The 25,011-nt window shown below is 39.9% G+C and overlaps 1 protein-coding gene across 12 annotated transcripts in view; it reads right to left on the bottom strand.

Moving 5' to 3' along the window:
* The window catches only part of TANC2 (tetratricopeptide repeat, ankyrin repeat and coiled-coil containing 2), a gene marked incomplete at its 3' end in the record, with an annotated part of 287,236 nt that overhangs the window by 62,815 nt on the left and 199,410 nt on the right, over nucleotides 1–25,011 (bottom strand). For all 12 annotated transcript variants that reach the window (XM_084748481.1, XM_084748489.1, XM_084748486.1 and 9 more), the window contains 4 exons: nucleotides 21,521–21,654; nucleotides 10,562–10,793; nucleotides 7,355–7,521; nucleotides 4,051–4,658 (listed from right to left, as the gene is read on the bottom strand). In XM_084748481.1, the coding sequence (XP_084604607.1) occupies nucleotides 4,051–4,658; nucleotides 7,355–7,521; nucleotides 10,562–10,793; nucleotides 21,521–21,654 (1,141 nt within the window). The remainder of the gene's footprint in view (nucleotides 1–4,050; nucleotides 4,659–7,354; nucleotides 7,522–10,561; nucleotides 10,794–21,520; nucleotides 21,655–25,011) is intronic.

Below are 25,011 nucleotides of genomic sequence, written 5' to 3'. Positions count from 1 at the left end.
CACAATTATAGTAAAGGGTTTATGTAGTTTTGTCTCTATTTACTTACCACAGTATTTGCTATTCTTAGATAGAGAAAATCAGGTCAAACTAACGTAAACTTACATATTTTGATATCATAGGTTAGGCTGTATCAGCTCTATATTAAATATATGCACTATATAACTTCGCTGTTTAAATCAAATACTTGAAAAAAACAAAAAAAAAAGAAGCCAATGCTTCTAATTTCTGTGTCAAAACAGCCCCACTTCCAGCAAAATGTTAATCTGAGAGTTGTGCTTAGGGGAGGCTAGGTATCATGAGAAAAAAAAAAACGAGGAAAGGGAACAGAAAAAAGTATGGAAGTTTATTTAGGCCGAGCCTAATGTGGTAGAGAAATGTTAAGCAGTAATTAGATAGCACCACAAGGCTGAACCCCTGCTTTCTATTAGCTTCTAATGTCCACTCTCAATGTCACTAATGGGTTGGGTAGAGAAGGCTAGTGCCTCCATTTCTCAGCCCCTCACTTAGAATGCACAAGTCACCTAAATGGGATGTCTACCTTCTACTATTAGCATAATAGCAGGGTTAGCTTATTAGATTAGTGGGTCACTCTCTCTCAATGCCCAATGGAATAAAACAGGCCAAATTAAATCCAGAGTGTGACAGTGCTGAACAGTGGGAAACAGACACAGAATTAGGCAGGACAGCCCAGGCTTGTGAGAAGTACTTTTAAAAAGACAGAAGACCCCAACGCTTTTGACGTCAGAAAGAAGTTTTAGACGGGGCATGGTAGTGCATGTTTGTACTGCTAGCTCCTGAGATGCTGAGGCTGGAGGGCTGTGGCCTGTTCTACATAATGTGGTCCTGTAACAAAGTTTTGATGATATAAATGATTTCTAGAAATATTCTGTTTAAGCAGCCAGCCCTCCTACTACTCAATTACCAAGCCAGGGAAGGAGACTGTTTATAATCTATTTCTTTCTGCTACAATTATGTTGATGAAACGTTAAATAATTCCCTCCATTATGTCAATTCTCTGCTCAGATTCTGGGACAATAGGCAATCCGATATTTAAAATGGAGAAAATTCAACATCAGCTGTAGCACTGGCCTCTGGATTTGCTCTTCCTTATACCACTCCAGAGCTTTTCTGTTTAGGCAGAAACCACTTACTTAAGCAGTCTATTTCTTTTCTTTTTTTTTTTTTTTTTTTTAAATTAATTTATTCATATTACATCTTGATTGTTAGCCCTTCCCCTGTTTCCTCCCATTCCTCCCTCCCTCCCACTTCCCCCCTTCTCCCCTCCCCTATGTCTGTGATTGAGGGAGACTTCTTCCCCCTATGTATGCTCTAAGATTATTGAGTCTCTTCTTGGTAACTTGCTATCCTTCTTCTGAGTGCCACCAGGCCTCCCCATCCAGGGGACATGGTCAGAAAAGGGGCACCAGAGTTCACGTGAGAATCAGATCTCACTCTCCACTCAACAGTGGAGAATATCGTGTTCGTCGGCTAGGTCTTGGTAGGGGTTCGAAGTTTACTGCCTATTTCTCCTTGGCTGGTGCCTTAGTTTGAGGAGGACCCCAGGACCCAGATCTGCCTGTCATAAAGTTCTTCTTGTAGGTTTCCAGGACCCTGTGGGTCCTGTTATTTCCCCATTCTTCCATGCTACTCTCGCCTAAAGTCTCAATAGGATGTCCTCTCCTCTGACCCACTTTCTTGGTAAGTAAGGTTTTTCATGGGACGTATCCCTTGGACTAGTGTTTTGATATAAGTGAGTATATACCGTTAAGCAGTCTATTTCTGATGAATGTCAACTAATTTTTGACACCAGTAGACTGTTCACCTGTGTTTAATCCCCTAATAAGGTCAATAAGTTCAGAGTGGACAACTGCTTCAAGTCTAGAAAATGGCCTAGAAGAAGTGGCACTGTATTGTCCCTGAGACAAATGCACACGTCAAGCTCTGGTGTACCTGGTGTGTTCTGAGGCACTGAGTTGGTCTACTCCGGCCTACTGAGGACACTAGGTATGCTAGACAGAATTAGAGAGAACATGGGAAAATGCACATGAAGCAGAAGCTGAAGGCTATAAAGACAAACCCTGTGGCAATAGTCCTTAATGAAAAGTAGTTGTAGCCAGTTTCTCTGAAAGGCCAGATGGGATTTGCCCTTTAGTTCTCAGTGCAATTCCACTTTGTTGGCCCAGGGTGTCTCAACTATGAGATGAGCACTTGAGTAACAAGGCTGATGCTGTCCAGTGCTGAGGAGGAGCTTGAGTTCCAACTGAAATAAAATCTAGGATGATGTTTTTTTATAACTCCTGGTCCTGTTTACAAACTTACTTGTTCTCTTTTAAACAAAATAAGATTGCCATTCAGAAGCCGTGTTATTAAAACATCAAAGAACAGATTACTCAGCACTGAAGTAAAAAGTGTCTGTTGTGGCTCTCGGTTAATAAATGACACTGGGAAAGCAAGCCTATATAGCTATAACATACTGCACAGATACTGTTAATTAGGTGGCAGTCTGCTTACCTTGGACCTTACATGCCTTTTCAATCCTCTGCTTCATATATATATATGATGAGAAAACAGGTTAGTTAGCAAGAGATTGTTTGGGAACTGGCCTCAAAGTGTTTATTAAGTAATTCTAGATTAAATATTGCTTCTTAACTATACAGTTTTTAACTCTATGTTTTAAGAGTCAGAGCGATATGAACAAGATCTGCAGTAGTCTTGTTATCTGCCATGTTAGTTTTCGAGGTTTCAGTCAGTCAAGATCAATGGTAAATATTAAATAAAAGATACACGAATAAGCAACTTGTAAGCCACATTGTGTTTTCTGAATATTGTTAACGAAACCTCATGCTACCCTACTTTGTCTTGCCTGGCACCTGAGCCATTCCTTGGTCCAGCGTGTACACACTGCATGTGCTATATGCCCACGCATCACTTTGTAGTCCCATTAGCAGACTGGTCGTTGTGGTGCCTGTGTCCTTGTAAGCTTTATTTTATTAATAATGCCCTAAATCAAAAGTGTAGTGACATTGACTGACAGTTGGGATGTGCCAAAAAGATTTGGTAAGCTTGTTAAGAGAAAAATATAAAGGCACAGTAAGATAATTTGAGAGACCATATTCATGTATCCTTTATCACACTATATCACTTTATTGTCTCCCACTTCTTAGTGTGACTAATTTATAAATTAAACTCTATCATAGGTGTATGTGACTAGGGAAGGCTAAGATGCATATAGGGTTGATGCTATCTGCAGGTCCATGTATCTGATAAAGGTCAGAAGGCAAAAGGCTGGGTGCTACCTTATAGGAAAACAGTTTTGTGAACATCATACAACTCATGCAAGAGACCCAGATTTGATTACTGTTAGCTTTAAAAAGCTCTGCCGTGTAGTGCTAATAACAGAAGTGCGTTGTTCTTTACCTACTCACAGGACTAAGATAGGACACTCTTGAAATGTCCATTGTTGCAAAGGCAAGGGAGGACAAGGTACACGGTTTCCAAACATCTTTTGAACCTGTGCTGGTCTGGGTATTAAACTGTAAGGCCTTGTGTAGTGCTCACCAGCGGTAAGAGGCAGGGATTACTCCTGCCTTTCGGGAGGTCTAAGGTTTGGGGTCATGTTGTAAATGTCAGTTCCTAGAGGACTCAACAGTTCCTATGCCTTCCATGCAAGCATTCTTCATTATACATTTCCTGCTCTGGGAAAATATCATAAATTCTTTTCTGCCTGGCTTAATATCACCATCAAAATCTGAAACTAGCTTTCTAATGAATCAGCATGAAGAAATAGGCTGAGAGGCACGCCCACTAACACAGTTATCATAACAAGGTCTGGGACAATAAAAACCCAGCAGTGTCAGAGCTTTGGTCTTTTGGTGAGTCACAGTGTGCGGAACAGGCAAAACACTGCTAACCTTGAGAAGAAGCAGAGAAAAACCTCCTCTGTGCGAAGTGTTCAATGAAGAGCAGTTCCCACTGCCTTTAATATCCATGCTCTATGCAGTAAGTTTTAAAACAGGCTCAGAGCCACTTACCACGGATACATATCTTACCTGGGATCACAGAGAAATTTGGTTTTCTCTCCTTCTTCTCTCCAGATAAGCCATTCTCGAAAAGAGGGGTGCACAAACATCCGCGTCATGTCTCTGCGCTTGATTAGGAACATGGAGAGGTTCTCCATTCTTTGTTGAAAGTCTTCCCATTCTAGTGAGCCTTCAACGCTGCCGGCATTGATGGCCTGGAAGATATGTTCATCAGTGAGTGGGTGGAGAGAGGCCACGGCCACGTTCAGCAGAGGCATCACCCGGTCAAAGGAAGACTGGGTTGGGAACTTCATGTTGCACTGGAGTAAATAAACCTCAGAGAGCGAAACGGGAACCACTTTGTAGCTAGAGCTCTTCAGCACTAGGTAGCCTTTCTCTATGAGGTCAAATGTGAGTTTCAGGTATAGATATGACCCTTGACTGAGGGTCTTGAGGTGAGAACTGAGCTTGCCAAATGTAGTATTGTCCATCTTGCCATTAAGTGAGATGTTATTCTGGATCTCTGAGCTGCTGTGAATCCGGTGCAGGATGTAAGCCTGCAGGTCCTGGTCTATGGCTTCATTCTCTTCTAGTCGATCCAAAAATATCCTATGGAAAGGCAGCAACTTGGTAATTTCCTAAAATAAATGGAGAGAGAGATAGAGAGAGATAGACAGAAAGACCTTCAGTTTCTCCTAACTCTCTTAGAAACTATGAGGTCCAGACTCAGTCTAAATTTCTGAGTGGCCAAAGAAGAAAACAATATTAAGCATGACATCCACAGACTGAAGCAAGTTATGCACACAGTAAAAACACGGCTTTTCCCAATACTGAGGCTTTTTATGGGTCTTTGTAAAGGGCACTTTAGGATTAAATTGAAGAACATTTCTTCCTATTCTCTTTATGTGACAAAATAAAAATTATTAAATTTTATACTCAATCACAAGACATTCCCTGCGTCAACAAACTAATTGCATTGTCACTGACTCTGACACTAAATTCTTGGGAGCCATCTGTGATCTTTGCTCATGCACTCACAAAAAAACCCCCAGGATTTATTCTTGTTTTCTTGCTTATATTCACACTCGTAAAAGTCTGTCATTAAGACTTTTTTCTTTTTGAAGTTTACTATATAGCCTGAATGGCCTAGAACTCTTCATTATCTTGCCTTAGTCCTCAAAATGATGACATCACAGGTGTGAAATCCACACCTGGCTGATCAACTGCTTTTCATTGTTCATGATTATTTCCCAAATATGAGTATCTCATGTTTTCTACCATTATTACTAGTTTATGATGTCATCATTTCCCCCTGCTTTTCTGCTTATAGTCTTCATCCTGTGAATTTTTACTTACACAACCAGAAGATAGATCTTTAAAAATGGTAGATCAGATTTCACCACTTTCTAATGCTTCCTGGAGGAAGCTTTTCCTATCTATCAAAAACAACTACTATTTCTACCTCTTTATACTATTTTATTTTTCTTCATAGTGTTTGACATTACCCTTAATATTACAATGTTTAATTATACTTTTTTGTTTGTGTTCCTTATTTAAAAAGTGTTATGAAAGCACAGATGTGTGTTTTATTCATTACTGAATCTCCACTCATTAGGATAGTAGAGGACATACTCAAAATATCTAAGAATGTCTATGGAAGCAATGAAAACATCACCTATGATTCTATGAAGAAAACAGTTCTTAAAAAGTCTTTATTGCAGAGTGCAGTCTCTGTGACGTTACTGTAAGTCTTTTTTTTTTTTTTTTTTTTTTGGTTTTTTGAGACAGGGTTTCTCTGTGTATCCCTGGCTGTCCTGGACTCACTTTGTAGACCAGGCTGGCCTTGAACTCACAGTGATCCGCCTGCCTCTGCCTCCCGAGTGCTAGGATTAAAGGCGTGCGCCACCACGCCCGGCTCGTTACTGTAAGTCTTACCCATGAAGACTTACGCATAAAATCTAGAATATGCATAGTACTCTGTCTACTCTTGGTACAGTTGAAAAATTAAGGGTTTTATGCTTTATCTACCTAGACATTTAAAATTCTTTCTTCAATTACACATGGCATCATGTTAGAATAGATTTAAGGACAATACGCTTATACATAACAATACTGCTTATACATAAATATCAAGAATAGAGATTATAGGTAGGTGTAGTGGCACAAATACGTAAATTCAGTACTTGAGGCAGGAGGATCATGAGTTTGAGGCCAGCCTGGGCTATACAGTGAAAAACAAACAAACAAAACCAAAGGCAAGATTTTGTTCTTGGAGATCTGTCCTATTTATATTTTTAACAACTATGCTACTATCCACTAATTAGATTGTGTATGATTTTAGCTGTAAAGATCATTGTGTAGATTTAGACTTTGTAATTCAAGTGTCCTGCAGAATAACATAAACATCTGTAAGGCGACAGGATTAGAGACAGTGCTTCTGTTCAAGAAGGCAGTAAATATAATTTGCCAATATATAAGAATAATGGTAAAAACTGAAAGAGGGGGAAGGGGGACTTACTGTGACTCTTCTGTATATTAGTTATTACAAGTGGGCTATATCAAAACAATGTGGTGAGTATATACTCCATCAGATATTTACTAAGAAGGGATATTTTTTGAAAATATGAGAAACACTGCTCCAAGCCACACATGAACATGAAAGAATGGAGCTATCAACTCTAACTCCCTAGAGCCCAGGATTTTTTTACAGGCTCAGTTTTACATGCCTGGTTCTTTCAGGCCTTTGAGCTGTCAGTAGTCGGTAGAAAAGATAATTTAAAGAAAATAAAGCCTTATCTCTTAGTTGTAATAAAATTAACCTAAAGTCCTAATATTGTCAATATTTGCTAGTGGAAAGCACGTACAGAGACAACTGTACATTCACACTACCAAAAACTGAGCTCAAAGAGATGTGAGGAGAGAAGGAGAAAGTATGAACCTCCACTTCAGGCTGACCTAGATTTTGTACAACATTAAATAATAAAAGGTGTGGACTGGAATTCAAATGTATGGCGATTTTCCTTTGTACTATTACAGCAGGACAAATCTGAAGAACAGACTTTCTTTTTGTGCTATTTTTTTTTCTCCTTTAAGAACGATCTTGAGAACTCCTGACCTTTTCCTTCTGCTTCACTAGATCTTGGATTACACACCAGCCTTCTGAGGAACATTTTATGAAGCTTTATTCAGAGCAGTGGGAATAGGCACCTGAGAGTCACATATAGAGAGAATGTTCTTTCTAGATCATGCCTCTTAGGGTTAAGAAGAGCTGAGAGATCTAGGATCTAGAACATTTTCAGTTTAATCTATGGTTCAGAAGCAAACAAACACATACCTGTAAACTGGTCCTAACTGTTACAATTAGTTTGAGCCAAGAAGGAAAATTTCCAATCATTTTACTTAGAAATGATACAATTGTATCCCCATAATCCGGTTTGTGAAATTCTGCTTCATTTAATCCATCAATTAAAATGATGAAATCTTCATCTGGGATTTTTCTCTCTGAGATAGAAAGAAACAAATTACTTTACAGCTAACACGCAGATAGGTGAGTTCTCATTGGGTCTCTGATCACATATCAGTATAGAAAAAAATATATTAGAATGCTCAGAGCACATAACTTACTATAAAGATATGTAATCATTCATTTGGCAAATTAGTTGGATTTTCATTAGATCACATATATATGAGACTGTGTATTAGTTTAAGGAATACGAACCATATTTTCATTGTGAGAGTCTGACAGTTGGAATTATGAGGTCTTGCATTTGAAAATCCACTATTCCATCACACATGTAAAAGCTAAACAGACTGTGGTTGTTTCTATCACAGCTTAAAGGTAATAGACTGCACATTCTTTTGTGAACTCCTTAAAGACTGAGGTGCTATATAGAACTATATGTGAATGTGTTCGGGAAGAAGAGAGGCTGGGAGAATGGCAGACCTAAAAGATCCGGTCCCAAGATCCAGGCAGCTTCCTAGAAGATGAGTCAGTCTCATTAGTGATCCTCATGTAAGAAGACTGTTGGCATTTAGTTCCCTTCTAAATTGACTGAATGAATCCATCTTTAGGTTCAGGCTGAGGGTACAATTTCAGGGTTCACTGAGTGAGTGTGTACAATTCTTGACTAAGGTTGAACATTTCTGGGTAGCTAATGAAGAAACAGGTTTAATCTGAACAGGAAATGAAGTTAGGCTCAAAATAAAAGGTCTGGGCTACTATAAAATATTGGTTCTTGGGGGCTGGAGAGATGGCTCAGTGGTTAAGAGCACTGTCTATTTTTCCAAAGGACCCGGGTTCAATTCCCAGCTCCCACATGGCAGCTCACACCTGTCTTTAACTCCAGTTCCAAGGGATCTCACACTTACACAACACACAGAAAGTAAAAGTAAATGAAATTAAAAGTTAAAAAAAAAAGCTACACTATTTGGTTTTATACATGAGCAAACAATTTTTCAAGTTTTGCACTAAGAAATTTATTTCAGTTTACTAATATTATAATATCAATTCTCAAATTATAAAGAGGTGTGTGTGTGTGAGTTCTCTCCTACCATGTGGGTCCCCAGAGATTGAACTTAGGTTGGCAGGCTTGGAGGCAAGTGCTTTTGCTCACTGAAGAGCCATCTCATTGGCCTTGAATATTTTAATGAATGAAACAATTATTTTGCTAATAAAGCCAAATTCATTTACATAAGTTTCTGGCCAAGTGCCGAGGTGTATACCTGTAAGCCCAGCACTGGGGGGGGGGGGGGGGGATGAGTGGGGCGGGTGCAGAGGCAGGTGGATCTCCGTGAGTTTGAGGCCACTCTGGTCTACAAAATGAATCCAGGACAGTCAAGGCTACACAGAGAAATCCTATCAAAACAAAAAACAAAACAAAAAAACCCCAAAAACCAAAACTTTTTTTATAAAATGTGGTACATTTACACAATGAAATACCACTTAGTTATTAAAAGCAAAGACATTAGCAATTTGCAGGCAAATGGATAGAACTAGAAAAGATCATCGCAAGTGAGGTAACCCAGACTTCAAAAGACACACATGGTGTGTACTCACTACAAGTAGATATTAGCCATCAAGTACAGGATAACCATACTACGACCCACATATCCAAAGAAGCTAAGTAACAAAGACGGCCCAAGGAAGGATGTTTGAATCTCACGCAGAAGGGGGAACACACATGCGAAGTAGATGGAGGGAGGGAAGTGGCTGGGAGAGGGAGTGGGGAGGGAAAAGGGGACTGGGGGCCAGGTGTGAGGAGGGGAACTGTGAGAGAGAATGGAAATGCGGGGGCATCTCGGGACAGGGGAGGCTCCCGGGGGCTGTGGGGTGACCCTAGCTGAGACTTCCAGCAGTGGGGGATATGGAGCCTAAAGTCACCACCTCCTGTAGCCAGGGGGACTCCCAGTGGAAGGAGGGGGACGCCAACCCACCCATAAAACCTTCCACCAAAATGTTTTCTTGCCTACAAGAAGTATAGGAATAAAGATGGAGCAGAAATTGAGAAAATGGAGACCGATCTCAGAAGGCAACCAACTCCTAACATTATACTCTGCTTTGCTTGCAGACAGGAGCCTGCCATAACTGTCCTCTGAGAGACTTCATGCAGCAGCTGATGGAAACAGAGGCAGAGACCCACAGCCAAACAATAGGCGGAGCTCAGGGAGTTTTGTGGAAGAGGAGGAGGAAGGACTGGGGGAGACAGAGGGACCAAGGATGCCATAAGACCTACAGAATAAACTAATTTGGGCCCATGGGGGGCTCAGAGACTGAACCACCAACCAAAGAGCATGCATTGGTTGGACCTAGGCCCTCTACACATATGTAGCAGATGAGCAGCTTGGACATCGTGTGGGTCCCCCAACAATGGGAGTTGGGCCTATCTCTGACTCTATTGCCTGCCTTTGGATCCCTTTACCCTAGCTGGGCTCCTTATCTGGCCTCAGTGGGAGAGGATGCACTTAGTACTGTTTTGATTTGATGTGCTGGGGTGGGTTGGTACCCATGTGCGGTCCCCACTTTTCCTGAGAAGAAAGGGAGAAGGGAAGGGAGACATAAGGGTGGGACTGGGAGGAGAGGAAAGAGAGGGGGCTGTGGTCAGGCCATAAAGTAAGTAAGTAAATAAATAAGTAAATAAATGAAAAAGAATGCTTCTTTTTATTAATTTTCAAGCTTTTTACAGAATACTAACGGAATTTTTAAACTTAAAATGAAAAAGTGAGGACAAACAAAATTTGTTACTTCAAAATGAGAACTTTTACAAAGGAAGGAGGAAGGAACAGTTTCTATAGGAACTTGTTCTTTTGAAATAGGGTCCTGCTATATTGCCTTAGTTTGTTTTGACTTCCTCAATTCAAGGAGTCCACCTACCCCAGCCTTTCCCAAGTGCTGGGACTATGTGTGCTCTATCACATTCCACTCAAGAAAAGTCTTTTGTAAACTATAATTTGTAGGTGTCAGCTATAGACCATTTAGATTTGTCATAGAATGAACACAATCATCTCTATGAGTGCCCAGGGCTCTTCTGGACCTCATCTATACCTTTGTGGAGGCTCTCCAGGGGCTCTAGGACTCCCCTCCGGAAGGAGGCCATGGGGTCTTGAACACAGGACCGGAGGCTTAGCATGCTCTGCAGGTGAGGCTCCCGAAGAAGCTGCTCCCGGTAAGCTGTCAGCTGAGGTGAGCGGCAGAGCAGGGCAGCAACGTTGTGGACAAATTCTGGTACCAGGCAGGTGTAGGCATTATCTGCTTGGCAATAGTGATAGGCAACCACCTACGGAAAAATGAGATTGCAAACAGGCTTATCAGCAACTATGGTTACCATATGACCATTCCTTAACACTGTCTTTGGTTTCTCCATCTCCTCATTTTTTTTTCAAATAAAAATAAAAGCTGCTAACTCAACTGTAAAATTTATGCATAGTCAAAAATTAGAATATCTCCACTGCCTATACATATGACAACCTGAAAGTAAAATTTATGAATAAAATAAGATATTCTCTCTGGATTATAAGAAATAGGAAGCAAGACTAAGGATGAAGATGTACATTAATATTTCGAGCATTTATTTAACATAGTAGTATAGAAAAGACTATTCTTGTAACAAAGCATTAGAAATAAAACAATGAGGAAAATCACGTTACTCTCAACAGTTACACATGCTTACATCACTTTTTGGTACAGTTGTGTTTTTTTTTTTTTTTAAGATAAGCCTATAAAATAAAATAACTTAGATTTAAAAATTATCAGTAAATATTTTCTGAAGATCTAGACAGAGGAAAAATACTAGAATTAGACAAAAGAAAGAAAGAGGTGATTTCTTTCTCTCTTTTCTTCTTCTTCTTTTTTTTTTCCTAAATATGCATTTTAAATTCTAAAAGTCCATGTAGGTTCTGGGCTGTCTGGCTGGCTATTTTAAGATGTTTGTTAGAATTACATAGCTTTTACTCCATATTTTCTGCTCTGGTTGTCAAGTGCAAAATAAGGCTCCCTTCTTCTTTTTGATAGGGTTGCACTTTGTAGCCCAGGCTGACCTGGAACTCCTGATCCTCCTGCCTCCGCCTCCAGAGCATAACATTATGCGTAGCACAGAGGGGGACTTTAGTATATATCACTCCTCTTGCTCATTATTACCTCAAAAAGTGATAGGATACTGTAGAAAACATGGCAGCAGTAGGAGAGATTCAGACTGATGTATGGAAAGAATCTGACATGGTGCTCAGAACACAGTAAGCAGCTCACTTTTACCATCACTATCTCACCGCCACCACCCCATCACCATCATCATCACCACCATCACCAACACTACCATAACTACCACCCCATCACCACCACCACCCCATCACCCCCAAACCCTATCACCCCCAACCCCATCACCACCACCCCATCACCCCACCACCCCTCAACCCCATCACCACCACTACCACCCCATCACCCCCAAACCCTATCACCCCCAACCCCATCACCACCACCCCATCACCCCCAAACCCTATCACCCCCAACCCCATCACCACCACCCCATCACCCCCAAACCCTATCACCCCCAACCCCATCACCACCACCCCATCACCCCCAAACCCTATCACCCCCAACCCCATCACCACCACCCCATCACCCCCAAACCCTATCACCCCCAACCCCATCACCACCACCCCATCACCCCCAAACCCTATCACCCCCAACCCCATCACCACCACCCCATCACCCCCAAACCCTATCACCCCCAACCCCATCACCACCACCACCACCCCATCACCCCACCACTCCCCAACCCCATCACCACCACTACCACCCCATCACCCCTACTACCACCCCATCACCATCACCCCATCACCACCACCACCCCATCACCACCACCACCACCATCACCACCATTACCACCACCCCATCACCACCCCCACCCCATCACCACCAGCAACACCACCATCCTATCACCATCATCATCATGCTGTATGTCCATGTTAGCTACCAGCTTTGTGCCTACAGGTAACTCGGACATCCTAGTAGCACTTCTGGATGTACTGGAAATGCTCTTCTTCAGTTACGTCCTAGACAAGTTAACCACAGAGGAGTTCCAGTCTCAAAAACACTCCTAATCTGTAAGTGTGGTCATCTCTTTAATACATTATGTAATGGTAACACTTTTAAAAAATTAAAAATATTTCTCATTAAAGATAAAGGAAATAAAACATCAGAGATGTTATTGCATATTTAAAGCTAAAGACAGGAACTGCTTGTGAGTGAAACAACGAAGTCTGAGCTCAACATAAGGACCAGAAATCAGAGATTGTATTAAAAAAAAAACCCAAAACTCCACTCTTCTCTCTAGGTACATTAGTTTCTGCTTTATTGTCTATCTTAAAGACAGTGTAAGGAATCTAAAGAGAAACCTTGTCCTCTCAGTTGACAGAGAAGCCAGTGGTTATTGTCTACAAGGACAGATCTCTATACAATTAAAAAGCAAAACAGCAAACCTTTGAATCAGTATGTAATCTTACCATATTTTGCTTCAATTGGTTCCAGATGTGGGGGCAATGTACAGCTCAGCAAGTCTTGTATAATTTGCCCTTTACCTAATGTAGTGGGTATCATTTTACAGATAAAGATTATAGAACTTATAAGGGTTCTCTTTCTGATTTTGTAAAAAAAAAAAAAATCATGTGTACTTAGAGGATATTTTTCAGCACTGGGAATCAAGCCCAGGCATTTGCACTTCATGGCAAGCACGCTAACACTGCACTATACTGCAGCCTTCATATGTGTATTTGGGATTTAACAAAAGTCAGTGTTAAAGTTATATATTCTAAATCTGCCTCTCTTTAAATTTTGGTATTTGGCATTCCAATTACAAAGTCTTGATTTCTTTGAAGAATTCAGGTAGAAAATCCACTCAACACCTTTAGATTTGCAAGGTGACTCAAAACAGGTTACTAACTATACATTTCAAAGTAACTATGTAGTATGTACAAGCCTATAAATTCCTCAAAACTATGTGACAGGCCCTGAGATATCTTAGTCAGACAATGGGCGAGCACCTGTGTCAAGGCAGCTGTGCCTCGATAACCTCAGTGCTAGGGAAGCGTAGACAGGTGGATCTCTGACTGTTTGCATAGCTTGTCACTGGGCTACAGTTTTAATGAGGGACCCTGTATCACAGTGTCCAATGCTTGCGGAGGCCAGAAGGAGGCACCCGACTACTTGGAACTGGAGTTACAGACAGGTGTTAGCAGCCATGTGGGTGGTGGGACTTGAACCCAGGTCCTTTGGAAAACCAGCAACTGCTCTTAAGTACTGAGCCATCTCTCCAGCCTCCCAGATTGTCTTTTGATACCACCTACAACTTTTCTTACATATAAACACAGGAAGCAGGCCTAGACATGTGCACTTCCCAGTCTCTCATTTTACCAGTGATCAAGGCACATTTATACAGCACTCTACAGCTTTGAAGAAGTTGCATTCACTTTAGTAACAGCTTCTTGGAAATGGCCCAGAATCAATTTTCCTTAATAAACCAACTGGTACATTCTTTCCCCTGGGGGCAAGATTCTTATTTCTCAAGATCACTTGTCTTAATCTTATTTTTTGCTATGTTTTTCTTACAAAATTAATTTTTCCATCCTAAGTTTTACTTATGTTAACCATCTAAAATTTTTATCAGAATAATTCTATGTAAAATATATTTGAAATGACTAGAATTGTATTATTTCTGTGAAGGAAGACATTAAGTAAATGTTGTGTTTCTTTTTCAAGGGAAGAACAAAAGAAGAGACTGGTAGGCCACATACAGTAAAGGATGGAGGTCAGTATAGTATTTTGATTGAGGCCTGATAAAATGCTTTAGTGGTAAAGGTGACTGCTGCCAAGCCTGAGGATATGAGTTCAACGCTTGGGACTCATAACTCCCATATATTATCTTCTGACTTCAATACTTGAGCACACACATTATAAATTTAATACAGTATTAGAATACTTTGATTGGGTTAGAGATATAGCTCAGCGGCAGAATGCTTAGCTAGCATGACTGATACCCTGGTTTCCATTTTCAATACTGCCAAAAGTGTGTGTGTGTGTGGGGGGGGGTCAGGGGAGACAACTTTTGATTTAATGCTATATCCAGTAAATAATAAAATATATCGTAAGCCTCATCAAAGAACCGAGTGGCAGCGTATCTCCCAGGTTTGTGTTAAAAGTCTCAGACCTTCACATACCACAGAGCATTTTCTACTTCAAATGAATACCTATGAAAGAATTAAGCTAATCTCATATTAAGGAAGGACAGTTTTGAATATCCAGAATTCATCTGGACAGAACACACTAGCTTACATAATAACTGGCATTTGTTACCTTTTACATTCTAGAGTGACAATAGCTCTTCCTTTGGGTCAGCTCTCGTATTCTTAAGCCCATCCACCCCTCAATGCTCCTAATTATTTATTAGCACTATCCTTCAACTATTAAGAAAACCAACCAACCAACCAACCAACCAGCCTGGAACTCACTATGCAGATGGGGCTAGCCTTACACTGGTCCTCCTTTATCAGCCTCCTCCATGCTGAGATTCAAGTGTGGGTGACTGGGGCTAGAGAGATGGTTTAGTGGTTAAGAGCACTGGTTGCTCTTCCCAAGGACCTGAATTCAATTCCCAGCATGCATAAGGCTACAGAGCTGTCTGAAGCTCCAGTTCCTAGGATGTCTGTGGTGTACTGACAAAATGTGCGAGCTACCGCCTCACCAACTGCATTAGTATTTCCAGGGACCTGAAGGCTCACCGTAAATAACTACTTTATCGTCCTTTATTCTTGTCTCTTAACTCTGATTCTAATCTTCACTCTGAAACTGGAGGCTAAAAATATTTTCCAGGCTTGGGTTCTGTTTCAGTAATTTTCCAGTTTAGAGTCCTACCTTCTCTTCCCCACTCCCCCATTTTTTAAAAAAGCAATGAGACTTTTATTTTTTAACTTGAACTCATTTTAGACTTGCAGAAATGTTGCAAAAGTAGTACACAGAGCTTCCATTTATTCCTTACCCAGCCTCCTTTATTAGTATTTTATATAACCATAATTATAAAAGCCAGTAAATTAACATAATTTTACCTAAAAATCCTAAACAACATTTAGTAATCTTCCCTAAAGACATTACTCAAATTTAGTGCTTCATTAGGCCCTTTCCTGTTCACGACCCATTCAAGACCCTGCACACCACTGAGTTATTTCATCTGTAAGAGGCATTTAGTTAGTAACAACTCTGACGATTTCAAATATTGACTGGTTATTTTGTTGAGTATGTCTCAGTTTGGGCCTGTCTGTTGTTCTGAGACTTCTTGGGAAGAATACCATAAAAACAGGGTAGTGTCCTTGATGAACCAACCACAAGGCTCCTCATGTTGGCACACCTTGCTATTGGTGAAGCTGACCTGTTTTACTTGGTTGAAGTTAAGATTCGGTCATGTAAAGTTGCCATCTTTCTTTTTGTGATTAAAAATACCTTAGTAAAGATTTTTTGGACATTATGCAAGTCTTGTTTCTCTCTAAATATTTAACTTTGCCATCTACAATGGATGTTTTTTACAGCAGTAATTACTATGATTCTTGATGATTTTTAATTTCCCTTCTGCTACATTAATTATTTAGAATCCCACTTGAACAAAGAACTGTCCCCTTGCATATAGTATATTACAATGAATTATTTTAGGTTGAAACATAAACTATACATATATATAACTATATAAAATCACTCACTCACATTATATATATTTTACATTATATATATATATGAATACACATGTAATGTTGGAAAAACAAAGATATTTAATAACCTTTTCAGTGTTGGGGATTGAACTCAGGTTCCTGTGCATGAAAACAAGCACTCGACCACTGACCTACATCTCTAGCTCTCATGTGATTCCTCCTTCCTGCCAAGATAGTCTTCCTACAGAGTCCTGACTGGCCTGCAACTCCTGATCCTCCTATCTCAGCCACCTAAGTACTAGGATTACAGGGTGTACCACCATCTTTAGCTCATGTGCATTAAAAAAAAAAAAAAGTAAAGTAGTTTGGACTTTACTAACATCTATTATAAGAAGCTGATTAAAAACAAACAAACAAACAACAAACACTGAAGTTGATAAATTTACAGTAAGGTTGTTTCTCCCACACTGGTATCACAAATGTAGGAGCAATCTGGGTCAGTGTTAATTTTAGAAGACAAAGTCCCTAGACAAAGGAAAACGTTATTTATAGGTTACTTGCTGCTCGTCTTGGATCTTATTTGTCCTAATGTTCTCTTTAAGAACAGCCACACAAACACTAGTTATGCTTCATGCCAGTGCCTTGCATATAGTCCCTCGCGCTCCACCCTGCCCTGTGTATATAACATGTCCATATTAGGTTCAACATGCTTAATGTTGCCACATTGCCGAAATGATGGCTGCTACTGCTGACAGCTTTAACAGTAGCCAACACCACTTCTAAGAACCAAGACCGCTTGCCGTTTTCCTTATGTAGTACTGGAATGGCAAGAACAACGTTGAATTCTTTCTTATATAAAAATTCTTTTTAAGGGGAAAAAAACCCCCAGCTTTTGTGTCTTCATGACATAATCTAAAAGGAGTTAGCTTCTCTAATGAGATTATCGCATATGCACATCTGTTTTTGTGGTTGTCTTGTTTTATTTTTAATTTTATCCTTTACATACATTATATCCCACCTACAGCTTCTCCTACCTCCACTCCTCGCAGTCACTCCTCTCTCCCAAACTTCTCATTTCCCCTACATCTGCTCCTCCTCCATGGTATAACAAAGCACAAGAAGACTAGGCACAGACCCTCTTATCAAGGCTGGACTAGGTGACCCAGTGGGAGGAAAAGGGTCCCAAGCACAGGCAAAAGAGTCAGAGGCAGCTCCCACGCCAGCTGTTAGGGGTCGCACAGGAACACCAAGCTATGCAATATGACGTATCTGCAAAGGACCTAGCTCAGATCCACACAGGGTCCATGGGTGTGTTAGTCTCTGTGAGCCCCTATGAACCCTGCTCAGTTCATTCTGTGGGCTGTGTTCTCCTGGTGTCCTCGACCCCTCTGGATCATAGAATTCTTCTTCCCCTTCTTCTCTGGGGGTTCCTCTGGCTTCCTTCACCTAGTGTTTGGCTGTGGGTCTCTGAATCTGCTATTAGGAATCATTCCGTTGACTTTTTTTCCAGTCAGATTTGGTTCTATCCTGGGTCTCTGGGCTGACCAGCCTCTGGTTCCTGGCCATCCATTCAGTGTTGGTGTGGGTTTCCAGTTGGACCAGTCATTAGCTGGCCACTCCCACATGTTCTGTGCCACCATTGCTCCAGCATGTCTTGTAGGCAGGACACATTGAAGGTTTTGTGGCTGGGTTGATGTCCCAGTCCCAGTGCCACTGGTTAAGAGAATTGACTGCTCTTAGAGGATCGGGGTTCAGTTCCTACACCCACATAGTGGCTTATAACTGCCTGTGACTCCAGTTCCAGGGGATCCAACATTATCTTTTTAATTTAAAGACTAAACATTGACATTATAAGAGCTGCTAGACATATAGAAACTTTTTCATAATTTTCTTACTTTGAAGGTACATTCAATGACTGATAGTTTCTAAGAATGTTCAGCAAAGAGCCTTCTTGTCACTAGAAAAGCAGCAGTGGCTAAAGTCATAGGCTCTTGAGCAACTGTCCCATCTTATGCAGAATGAGGACAATGATAATATTCTTACAGAGGTACACATAGGCTCTGAATCTTAGCTCTGTTATCTATTAACGGCATAGCTTTGGAAATATAGTCACTGGAATTAGTTTTTTCTCAGGTATAAAATGGAGATAATAACGACTACCATATAGGGTTAAGATACAGTGAGGTTTAAAAAAAGCAAACAAAACAAAATCCCAAATAGTCCAGAGTCCCTACACTTATAACAACTTCAGTGAACAGAAGCCAGTGTGTTGCCATCCTGTTAACTGTCCTATTAATTCTAAGCATTATGACTACATCATAGTAACAAACATAAAACCTGGAAAATCCGCTTTTATTCTAGGTGAATTTATACACACAAGGAAGGCTCTGAATGCATCTCTGGGCCTCTCCACTCATTATGCTCAGAAGACACCGAGATGCTAACTGGAGACACAGCTGACAGATGCTGATTAGCAGAATCTGTTACAATCCAAGTGGAAAGTGTTTCTTTAATAAGCAGAGCTGTTAAAAAGTTCTGATCAACTCTTTGTGTCCTCCACTAGTTAGCACAAGCAGCAGCAAGAGTTCTATGAAATACTAGTGGTAATTACTGACACAGAGGAATTGACATCAAGGACTCTCAAATCAAGAGGCTCTTGATATATAAACTTAAAAAAATATTGACTTGAGAATCTCATTTAAAAGTCAGATATGCACTTACTGGTTTGTTATGGTGAGAAGCAAGAGTGCTGGCTTCTGCTCTGTGCTCCCACAGCACAAGTGTCTATAGCCGAACTGTAATGTGGCACAATTACTAGGATAATACTCATGTTTCAAGAAGGAGCCATTTCTTACACAAAGTTTAGCATACAATTAGACATGCTGTATCCTTACATGCAAAATATATTTATAAATTGCTCTTAGAGTTCTAAAATTTAAAAAATATTTTTGAACTAAATATAAATAGTCACTAATTTTCAACTTAAACAATAGTTAACTTTTTTAATATTAAACATAAACATCAAGTCTAAGGGGAAACTTACTATATAATGTTTAATAAACAATTTAAAACCATCCTACCTGAATGTATAAACAGACTCATTTTGTTTAAAGCTGACACAATCATGAAATTTAGAATGTGATCACTCCTTGTAAAAGAATAAACAGTCACTAATATTCTACTTAACCTTTTCAAATATGGAAGATAATTATCTTAGGATTCTTTCCTGTGAAAGAGGGATTAAGATGTGCCAAAGCAGAGAGACAGAGTATCTTTGATTTTCCTGGCACCTACACCATCTGATGCATTATGCATTTATCTCAGTATTGTCCTTCTCCCATCGTAAGACTGCACACTGTACAATGCTGGGACTATTTGTGTGTGTGACTCAGTTCTAGATTATTGAACATGGGTTCCAAGCACAGATTCTAAGTGAATAAAAGGATGTAATGCTTGAATTTTTTCAACATTTACCTATCTCTGTATTTATGAAATTGTTCTAAAGAACAGGCTGTTAGACAGCACATTTAGGAGAGCAGAGATGTCTTCTATAGCCACAATGAGTTGATGAGGAGTATGATGGGAATCTGAGATTGTTCTGGAACCTGTTTGAGCATGTACTTACTAACAGGAAGGGTTAAGACACTCTGTAGCCTAGGCTGGAACTCACTGCCATTCAGTCTTCTCTCAAATTCCTAGAAGCTCTCCTGTCTCAGCCTCTTATGTGCTGAGATTAAGAGCCACCATGCCTCGCTTAGAATGTATTTTTTATGAGGAAGCTTAAAACTGGTAATATTACGGACTATCTGTAAAACCTCAGACAAGTGCAAGAACCCAGACCAGAATTTCGTATTCCCAGCATCCACAGAAAAGGGACACTGGGAGAATCTAAACTTTGGGATACCAAACACGGAGCAAAGTAGAGGCTGGGTGCAGATTTGAAAACAAAGGCCTTCAGTAAAATTTGCATATTAACTATTGAAACCCCAGCCATATTCTGCCCGGCTCTGGAATGTTGGCATTCAGTATATATATATTCTCCAGACAGAAGGCTGTAGAATTCTTTGCTAAAGGATGTGACCCATTTAAGAAAGAAATCCCCTAAAATGTATGGACATCAACTGGGTATTTCCAGTAAAGGATGAATCATCTAAATGCCCTTTGTATACTCACGCAAACTTGGCCACATGGTATCTCTCTCCCCCTCTCTCTCACATGCATTCCCCTGCCCCCACAGAGTGACTGAGAGCGAGGGAGGGAGGGAGAGAGAGAGACAGAGAGAGACAGACAGAGACAGAGACAGAGAGAGAGGGGAGAGGATGAGGGATAGGGACGGGCTAAGTTGGGAGAAGTGGAGAGAGAGACAACACTAGAGAAATAATATTAAAATGCTTTATAAACAAGAGGACAAATGCAGAAAAAGAAAGAGCTAATATGATATTAAAACTATGATAGCCAAAAATAACTTTTAAAAAAATTTATTATTTATACAGCATGTTTGCCTGCATGCCAGGAGAGGGCACCAGATCTCACTATGGATGGCTGTGAGCCACCATGTGGTTGCTGGAAATTGAACTCAGGACCTTTGGAAGAACAGCCAGTGATTTTAACCGCTGAGCCATCTCTCCAGTTCCCAAAAATAACTTTTTTTTTTTTAAATTTGGTTTTTCGAGACAGGATTTCTCTGTGTAGTCTTGGTTGTCCTGGACTCACATTGTAGACCAGGCTGGCCTTGAACTCACAGCAATCTGCCTGCCTCTGCCTCCCAAGTGCTGGGATTAAAAGTGTGCGCCATGATGCCTGGCCAAAAATAAGTTTTTAATCAAAGTGTTGGAAGATAATTTTGAGGCACTCTATCAAAAGGGACTAGCTTCTTGAGGGTGATGGGATGGGTAAGTCGACTGCTAGTTTGAACATTATTTGCTTTTCTATTTGCATATATTATTTTGAGAATGATAAGAAATTTAAATTAAAAAGGTACTATGGACAATATGGTACAGTATGAAGAGCTCAGAGCTAGTAATAGAAATAAAAATGTGTTTACTTATATGGTGACTTTGGCTAATTCCTTATCTACTCATTAGAAGATTTTGCTTCTAAGCTTAAAGGTTTTAGTTCCAGCATAGTGTTTTTTGTTTTTTATTTTTTAAAATAAGAACAGAACAACAAAAACAAAAAAGTAAATAGAGAAACTTTTCTTCATATTCTCATGAATATCTTTACCTATTTTTTTCTTTTTACCAAGAGTCTCCCTATCTTTGCTTTGGTGCTGAAATGGAACTAGCAGGCCCCCAACTTGGGGATCCTACTGTACCTGTGAGGCAAGTCTTCGCATGGCTTCCTCTTGCCTCCTGCGCATCTCTGGAGTTCCTGGGCAGCTTCCGCTGGTAATTGATGAATGGGCTGAAGGTGCTTGGGTGAGTGGTAGCTCTCTGTTGGCATCCACATCTGAAATAGAAAGATGCAATGTTTAATCAGAGAATCATAAAACTCTAGACCAGTGGCTTTCAATCTTACTATTGCTGCAACCCTTTAATAGAGTTCCTCATTTTGTAGTGACCTCCAGCCATAAATTTATTTTTGTTGCTTCTTAACTGTGATTTTGCTACTGTTATTATGAATCATAATATGAATCGATGTTTTCCAGTTGTTTTAGGTGACCAGTCGACCCCAAAGGGGTTGTGCCCACAAGTTGAGAACCATTGCTCTATGGCCTAAATGACTAATAAATTCCATTTTGTTCTACAACTCAGCAACTCCATTCCTAACTATATACCCACATGTCTAAATAGAAACTTGCACATCAATGTCCAGAGAAGCACGGTTTACAATAGAAAGTAAAAACAAGTCAGATGTCTATCAATTAATGAACGGATAATATGTGCTATCTCTATACACTGAACTACTTGATCATGAAAGGAAATGAGATATACACACATGCTACAACACAGATGATAGTACATCAACCCCCCAAATCTCAAGTATGTATTTCTCTTTATACAAAATGTTCAGATGGAGGAATCCATACCAATAGGTGAAGTAGGGGCTTTCTGGGGCGAGAGTGAGGGAGTTTGAAGTAGGCATTTACTACTGAGAGACGTAAGTTTCTTTTAGTGTGGTCAAAATGTTCTAAACTTAGGTTTTGGTGACTGTGATACAACCTTGAATGTATTATAAATGCATAAGTGAACATTTTATTTTGAGATAGAGCATTACTAGGTATGCAGATTCCATTGTGTATACAGTACAGGCTCATGCAGAACGCACAGCAACTGTCCTGCTTCAGCTCCCTGTGTCTTGGGACTGCAGGCATGAGATGAGACACCATGCGCACTTGACATTTCTTCACTCATTTGTTTGTCTGTTTAGTTCAGGCTGACTCTTACTCTGTTCTCAGACTGGTCTCACCTTTCTCTTGATCTTCCTGCTCTGCCTTCTGAGGATTGGGATCATCGGTGTGCACCATGCCTAGCTCGAAACTGAGCATTTTAAGTGGGTAAAATAAGATTAAAAAAAATAATAAACTTCCAAATTTCTCACTGGTTCCTGCTAGTGGTAAATACTATCTTTGGATTTAATACAAACAACAACAACAACCAAAACAAAACAAAACAAAAAACCAAAACCAAACCAACCAACCAACCAAAAAAACCCACACTTCTTATTCACAGAACTGGAGTATAACATATAAGGCTGCTTAAAATATGGCAATGTGTTTATGCTGGCACTGAAAGCTATATTAAGGCTAAACTTCTAGTGGTATAAGTAACAAAGTATTAGAAAATGAACAAAAGGAAAATTCATTATCTATTAAAAAACAATAGAACTACACAGGTAAGAAAATATTTTAAAAACAGGCACCAAAAGGTGGGAAAAAGCCAACGCCTACCTGAAGTTGTTGCATGGACAATAACTACTGAAAAGAAGAAGGAATAAAAGAAGGTAGATATTTAATTTTGTGTCAGTAAAAATGAATTTAGAGGGCTGGAGAGATGGCTCAGAGGTTAAGGGCACTGACTGCTCTTCCAGAGGTCCTGAGTTCAATTCCCAGCAACCACATGGTGGCTGACAACCATCTATGATGTCATCTGATGCCTTCTTCTGACCTGCAAGTGTACGTGCAGGCAGAGCACTGTATACATAATAATAAATAAACAATTAAAAAAAAAGAATTTAGATTTCTTCCATTCAACTGTGATTTCCTGGTTTCAACGGGATTTCTTTGTAGTAGTATTTCCAAGGATGAGGGTACAAGAGATGGCAGTGAGGCAGGTCTGAAGAAATGTGTGACACTTGGAGCTGAGTTAAAGTATTACATGTGCTGATTTGTTCTTGTCCATGGCTCTACAGCCTTTTTTTGGAATTTGGTTTTTGAGTAATTACTATGTAAATACCATTTCTGGCTATTTTCTTTTGGAGAGGCTTACTTTCTGTTTGGCATTCGGAGAACAGTAGGAATAAAAGCTAACAGATAAGCACAAGTCAGTGTATTCAGCAAACTAACAGAACAGACTTCTGAAATGAACAGAGGAGAGAGCACTTAATTTAGCAGCTGTTTGGAGGTTTGGTAGCTGCCGACAAATGTCAAATCCAGGTAACTACACTGGGACCCCCAGTAATAGGACAATGCAGTCATGTACCACAACCCCCACTCCCATATTAAATATACCTGTAACAGATGCAATGACATCTAAATTAAACAACAGGTCTATTTTCACAAAATGTTTTTGTTCTTTGCGTGTGTTGGGGGTGGGGGTTGATGAAAGCAGAGAATGATGGGAGAGTAATATCTGTGGAAGTAGGTGGAAAGCAAAATGACAGGTTAGTGTCTGCCTTGACAATTTTTCTCTACCTTCTAAGGAAAATGACAAGAGAGGGCAGGCTGCCAAGCTGACTGTGGGGGAAGGAAGCTGTGCAGAGAGCACGGCAGGCTTAACTGCTCACTCTTTCGCAGCAGTACTGCTCAGTGTGGAGGAGGCAGAAGAAAGAACAACAGACGACACAGAGATAGGTCAAAAACGCTAACATTGAAGTTTTTCACTATTGCTATAACTATTACGGCATCATTGTCTGAGGATTCAGAAAGCCAGTGGGATTCCAAGTAGACCTATCCAAGTTTAATGTATGTTAAATTGTAGAAAATTAAGCCAAACCTCTGACATTCTTATTCCTTAACCAGCTCACAGAGTAACAGATTCATACTGAAGAATAGATTGCAGGCTGGAGAAATGGATAGGTGGTTAAGAGTACTTGTTATTCTTTTTTTTTTTTCTTGATTTAAGTATACAATTTAATTGGTTTGGGTAAATTCAATAATTAATTTTTAAAGACTGTAGTAAAATATACAATATATAATTGTAAAACATAAAATTTGTTTTTTTTTTAGTTTTTTAAAAATATTAATTTATTCATATTACATCTCAGTTATTCTTATAAAGGACTCAGGACTCAGGAGCTAGGAGCCAGCATCAATTCCTAGCACCCATAAGACAATTCACAGCTATCTGTAACTCTAGTCCAAGGGGATGTGATGTCCTTGTCTGACATTTGTAGGTACCAAGCAGAGATGTGGTGCATGTACTTATATGTAGGCAAAACACACATAAAATTTATAAATCTATTTTTTTTTAAGTTAGAAAAGAAAAGAAAAAAAAAAGCTTGCATTGAATCAGTAAAATATCTTTGACTCTTTAAGAAACGCTGGCCCTTTGAGGATGGTAGAGGCTGGAGGTAGTTTGACCACCAACAGATTACAACAAAAGTGTTCTGCATAAGGCAATGCTGGTTCTGTGTAGCTGTGATAGA

This window comes from Acomys minous, assembly GCF_964271855.1.
Source record: "Acomys minous genome assembly, chromosome: 12".
NCBI lineage: Eukaryota > Metazoa > Chordata > Mammalia > Rodentia > Muridae > Acomys > Acomys minous.
This window is presented reverse-complemented; position numbering and strand designations above follow the sequence as displayed.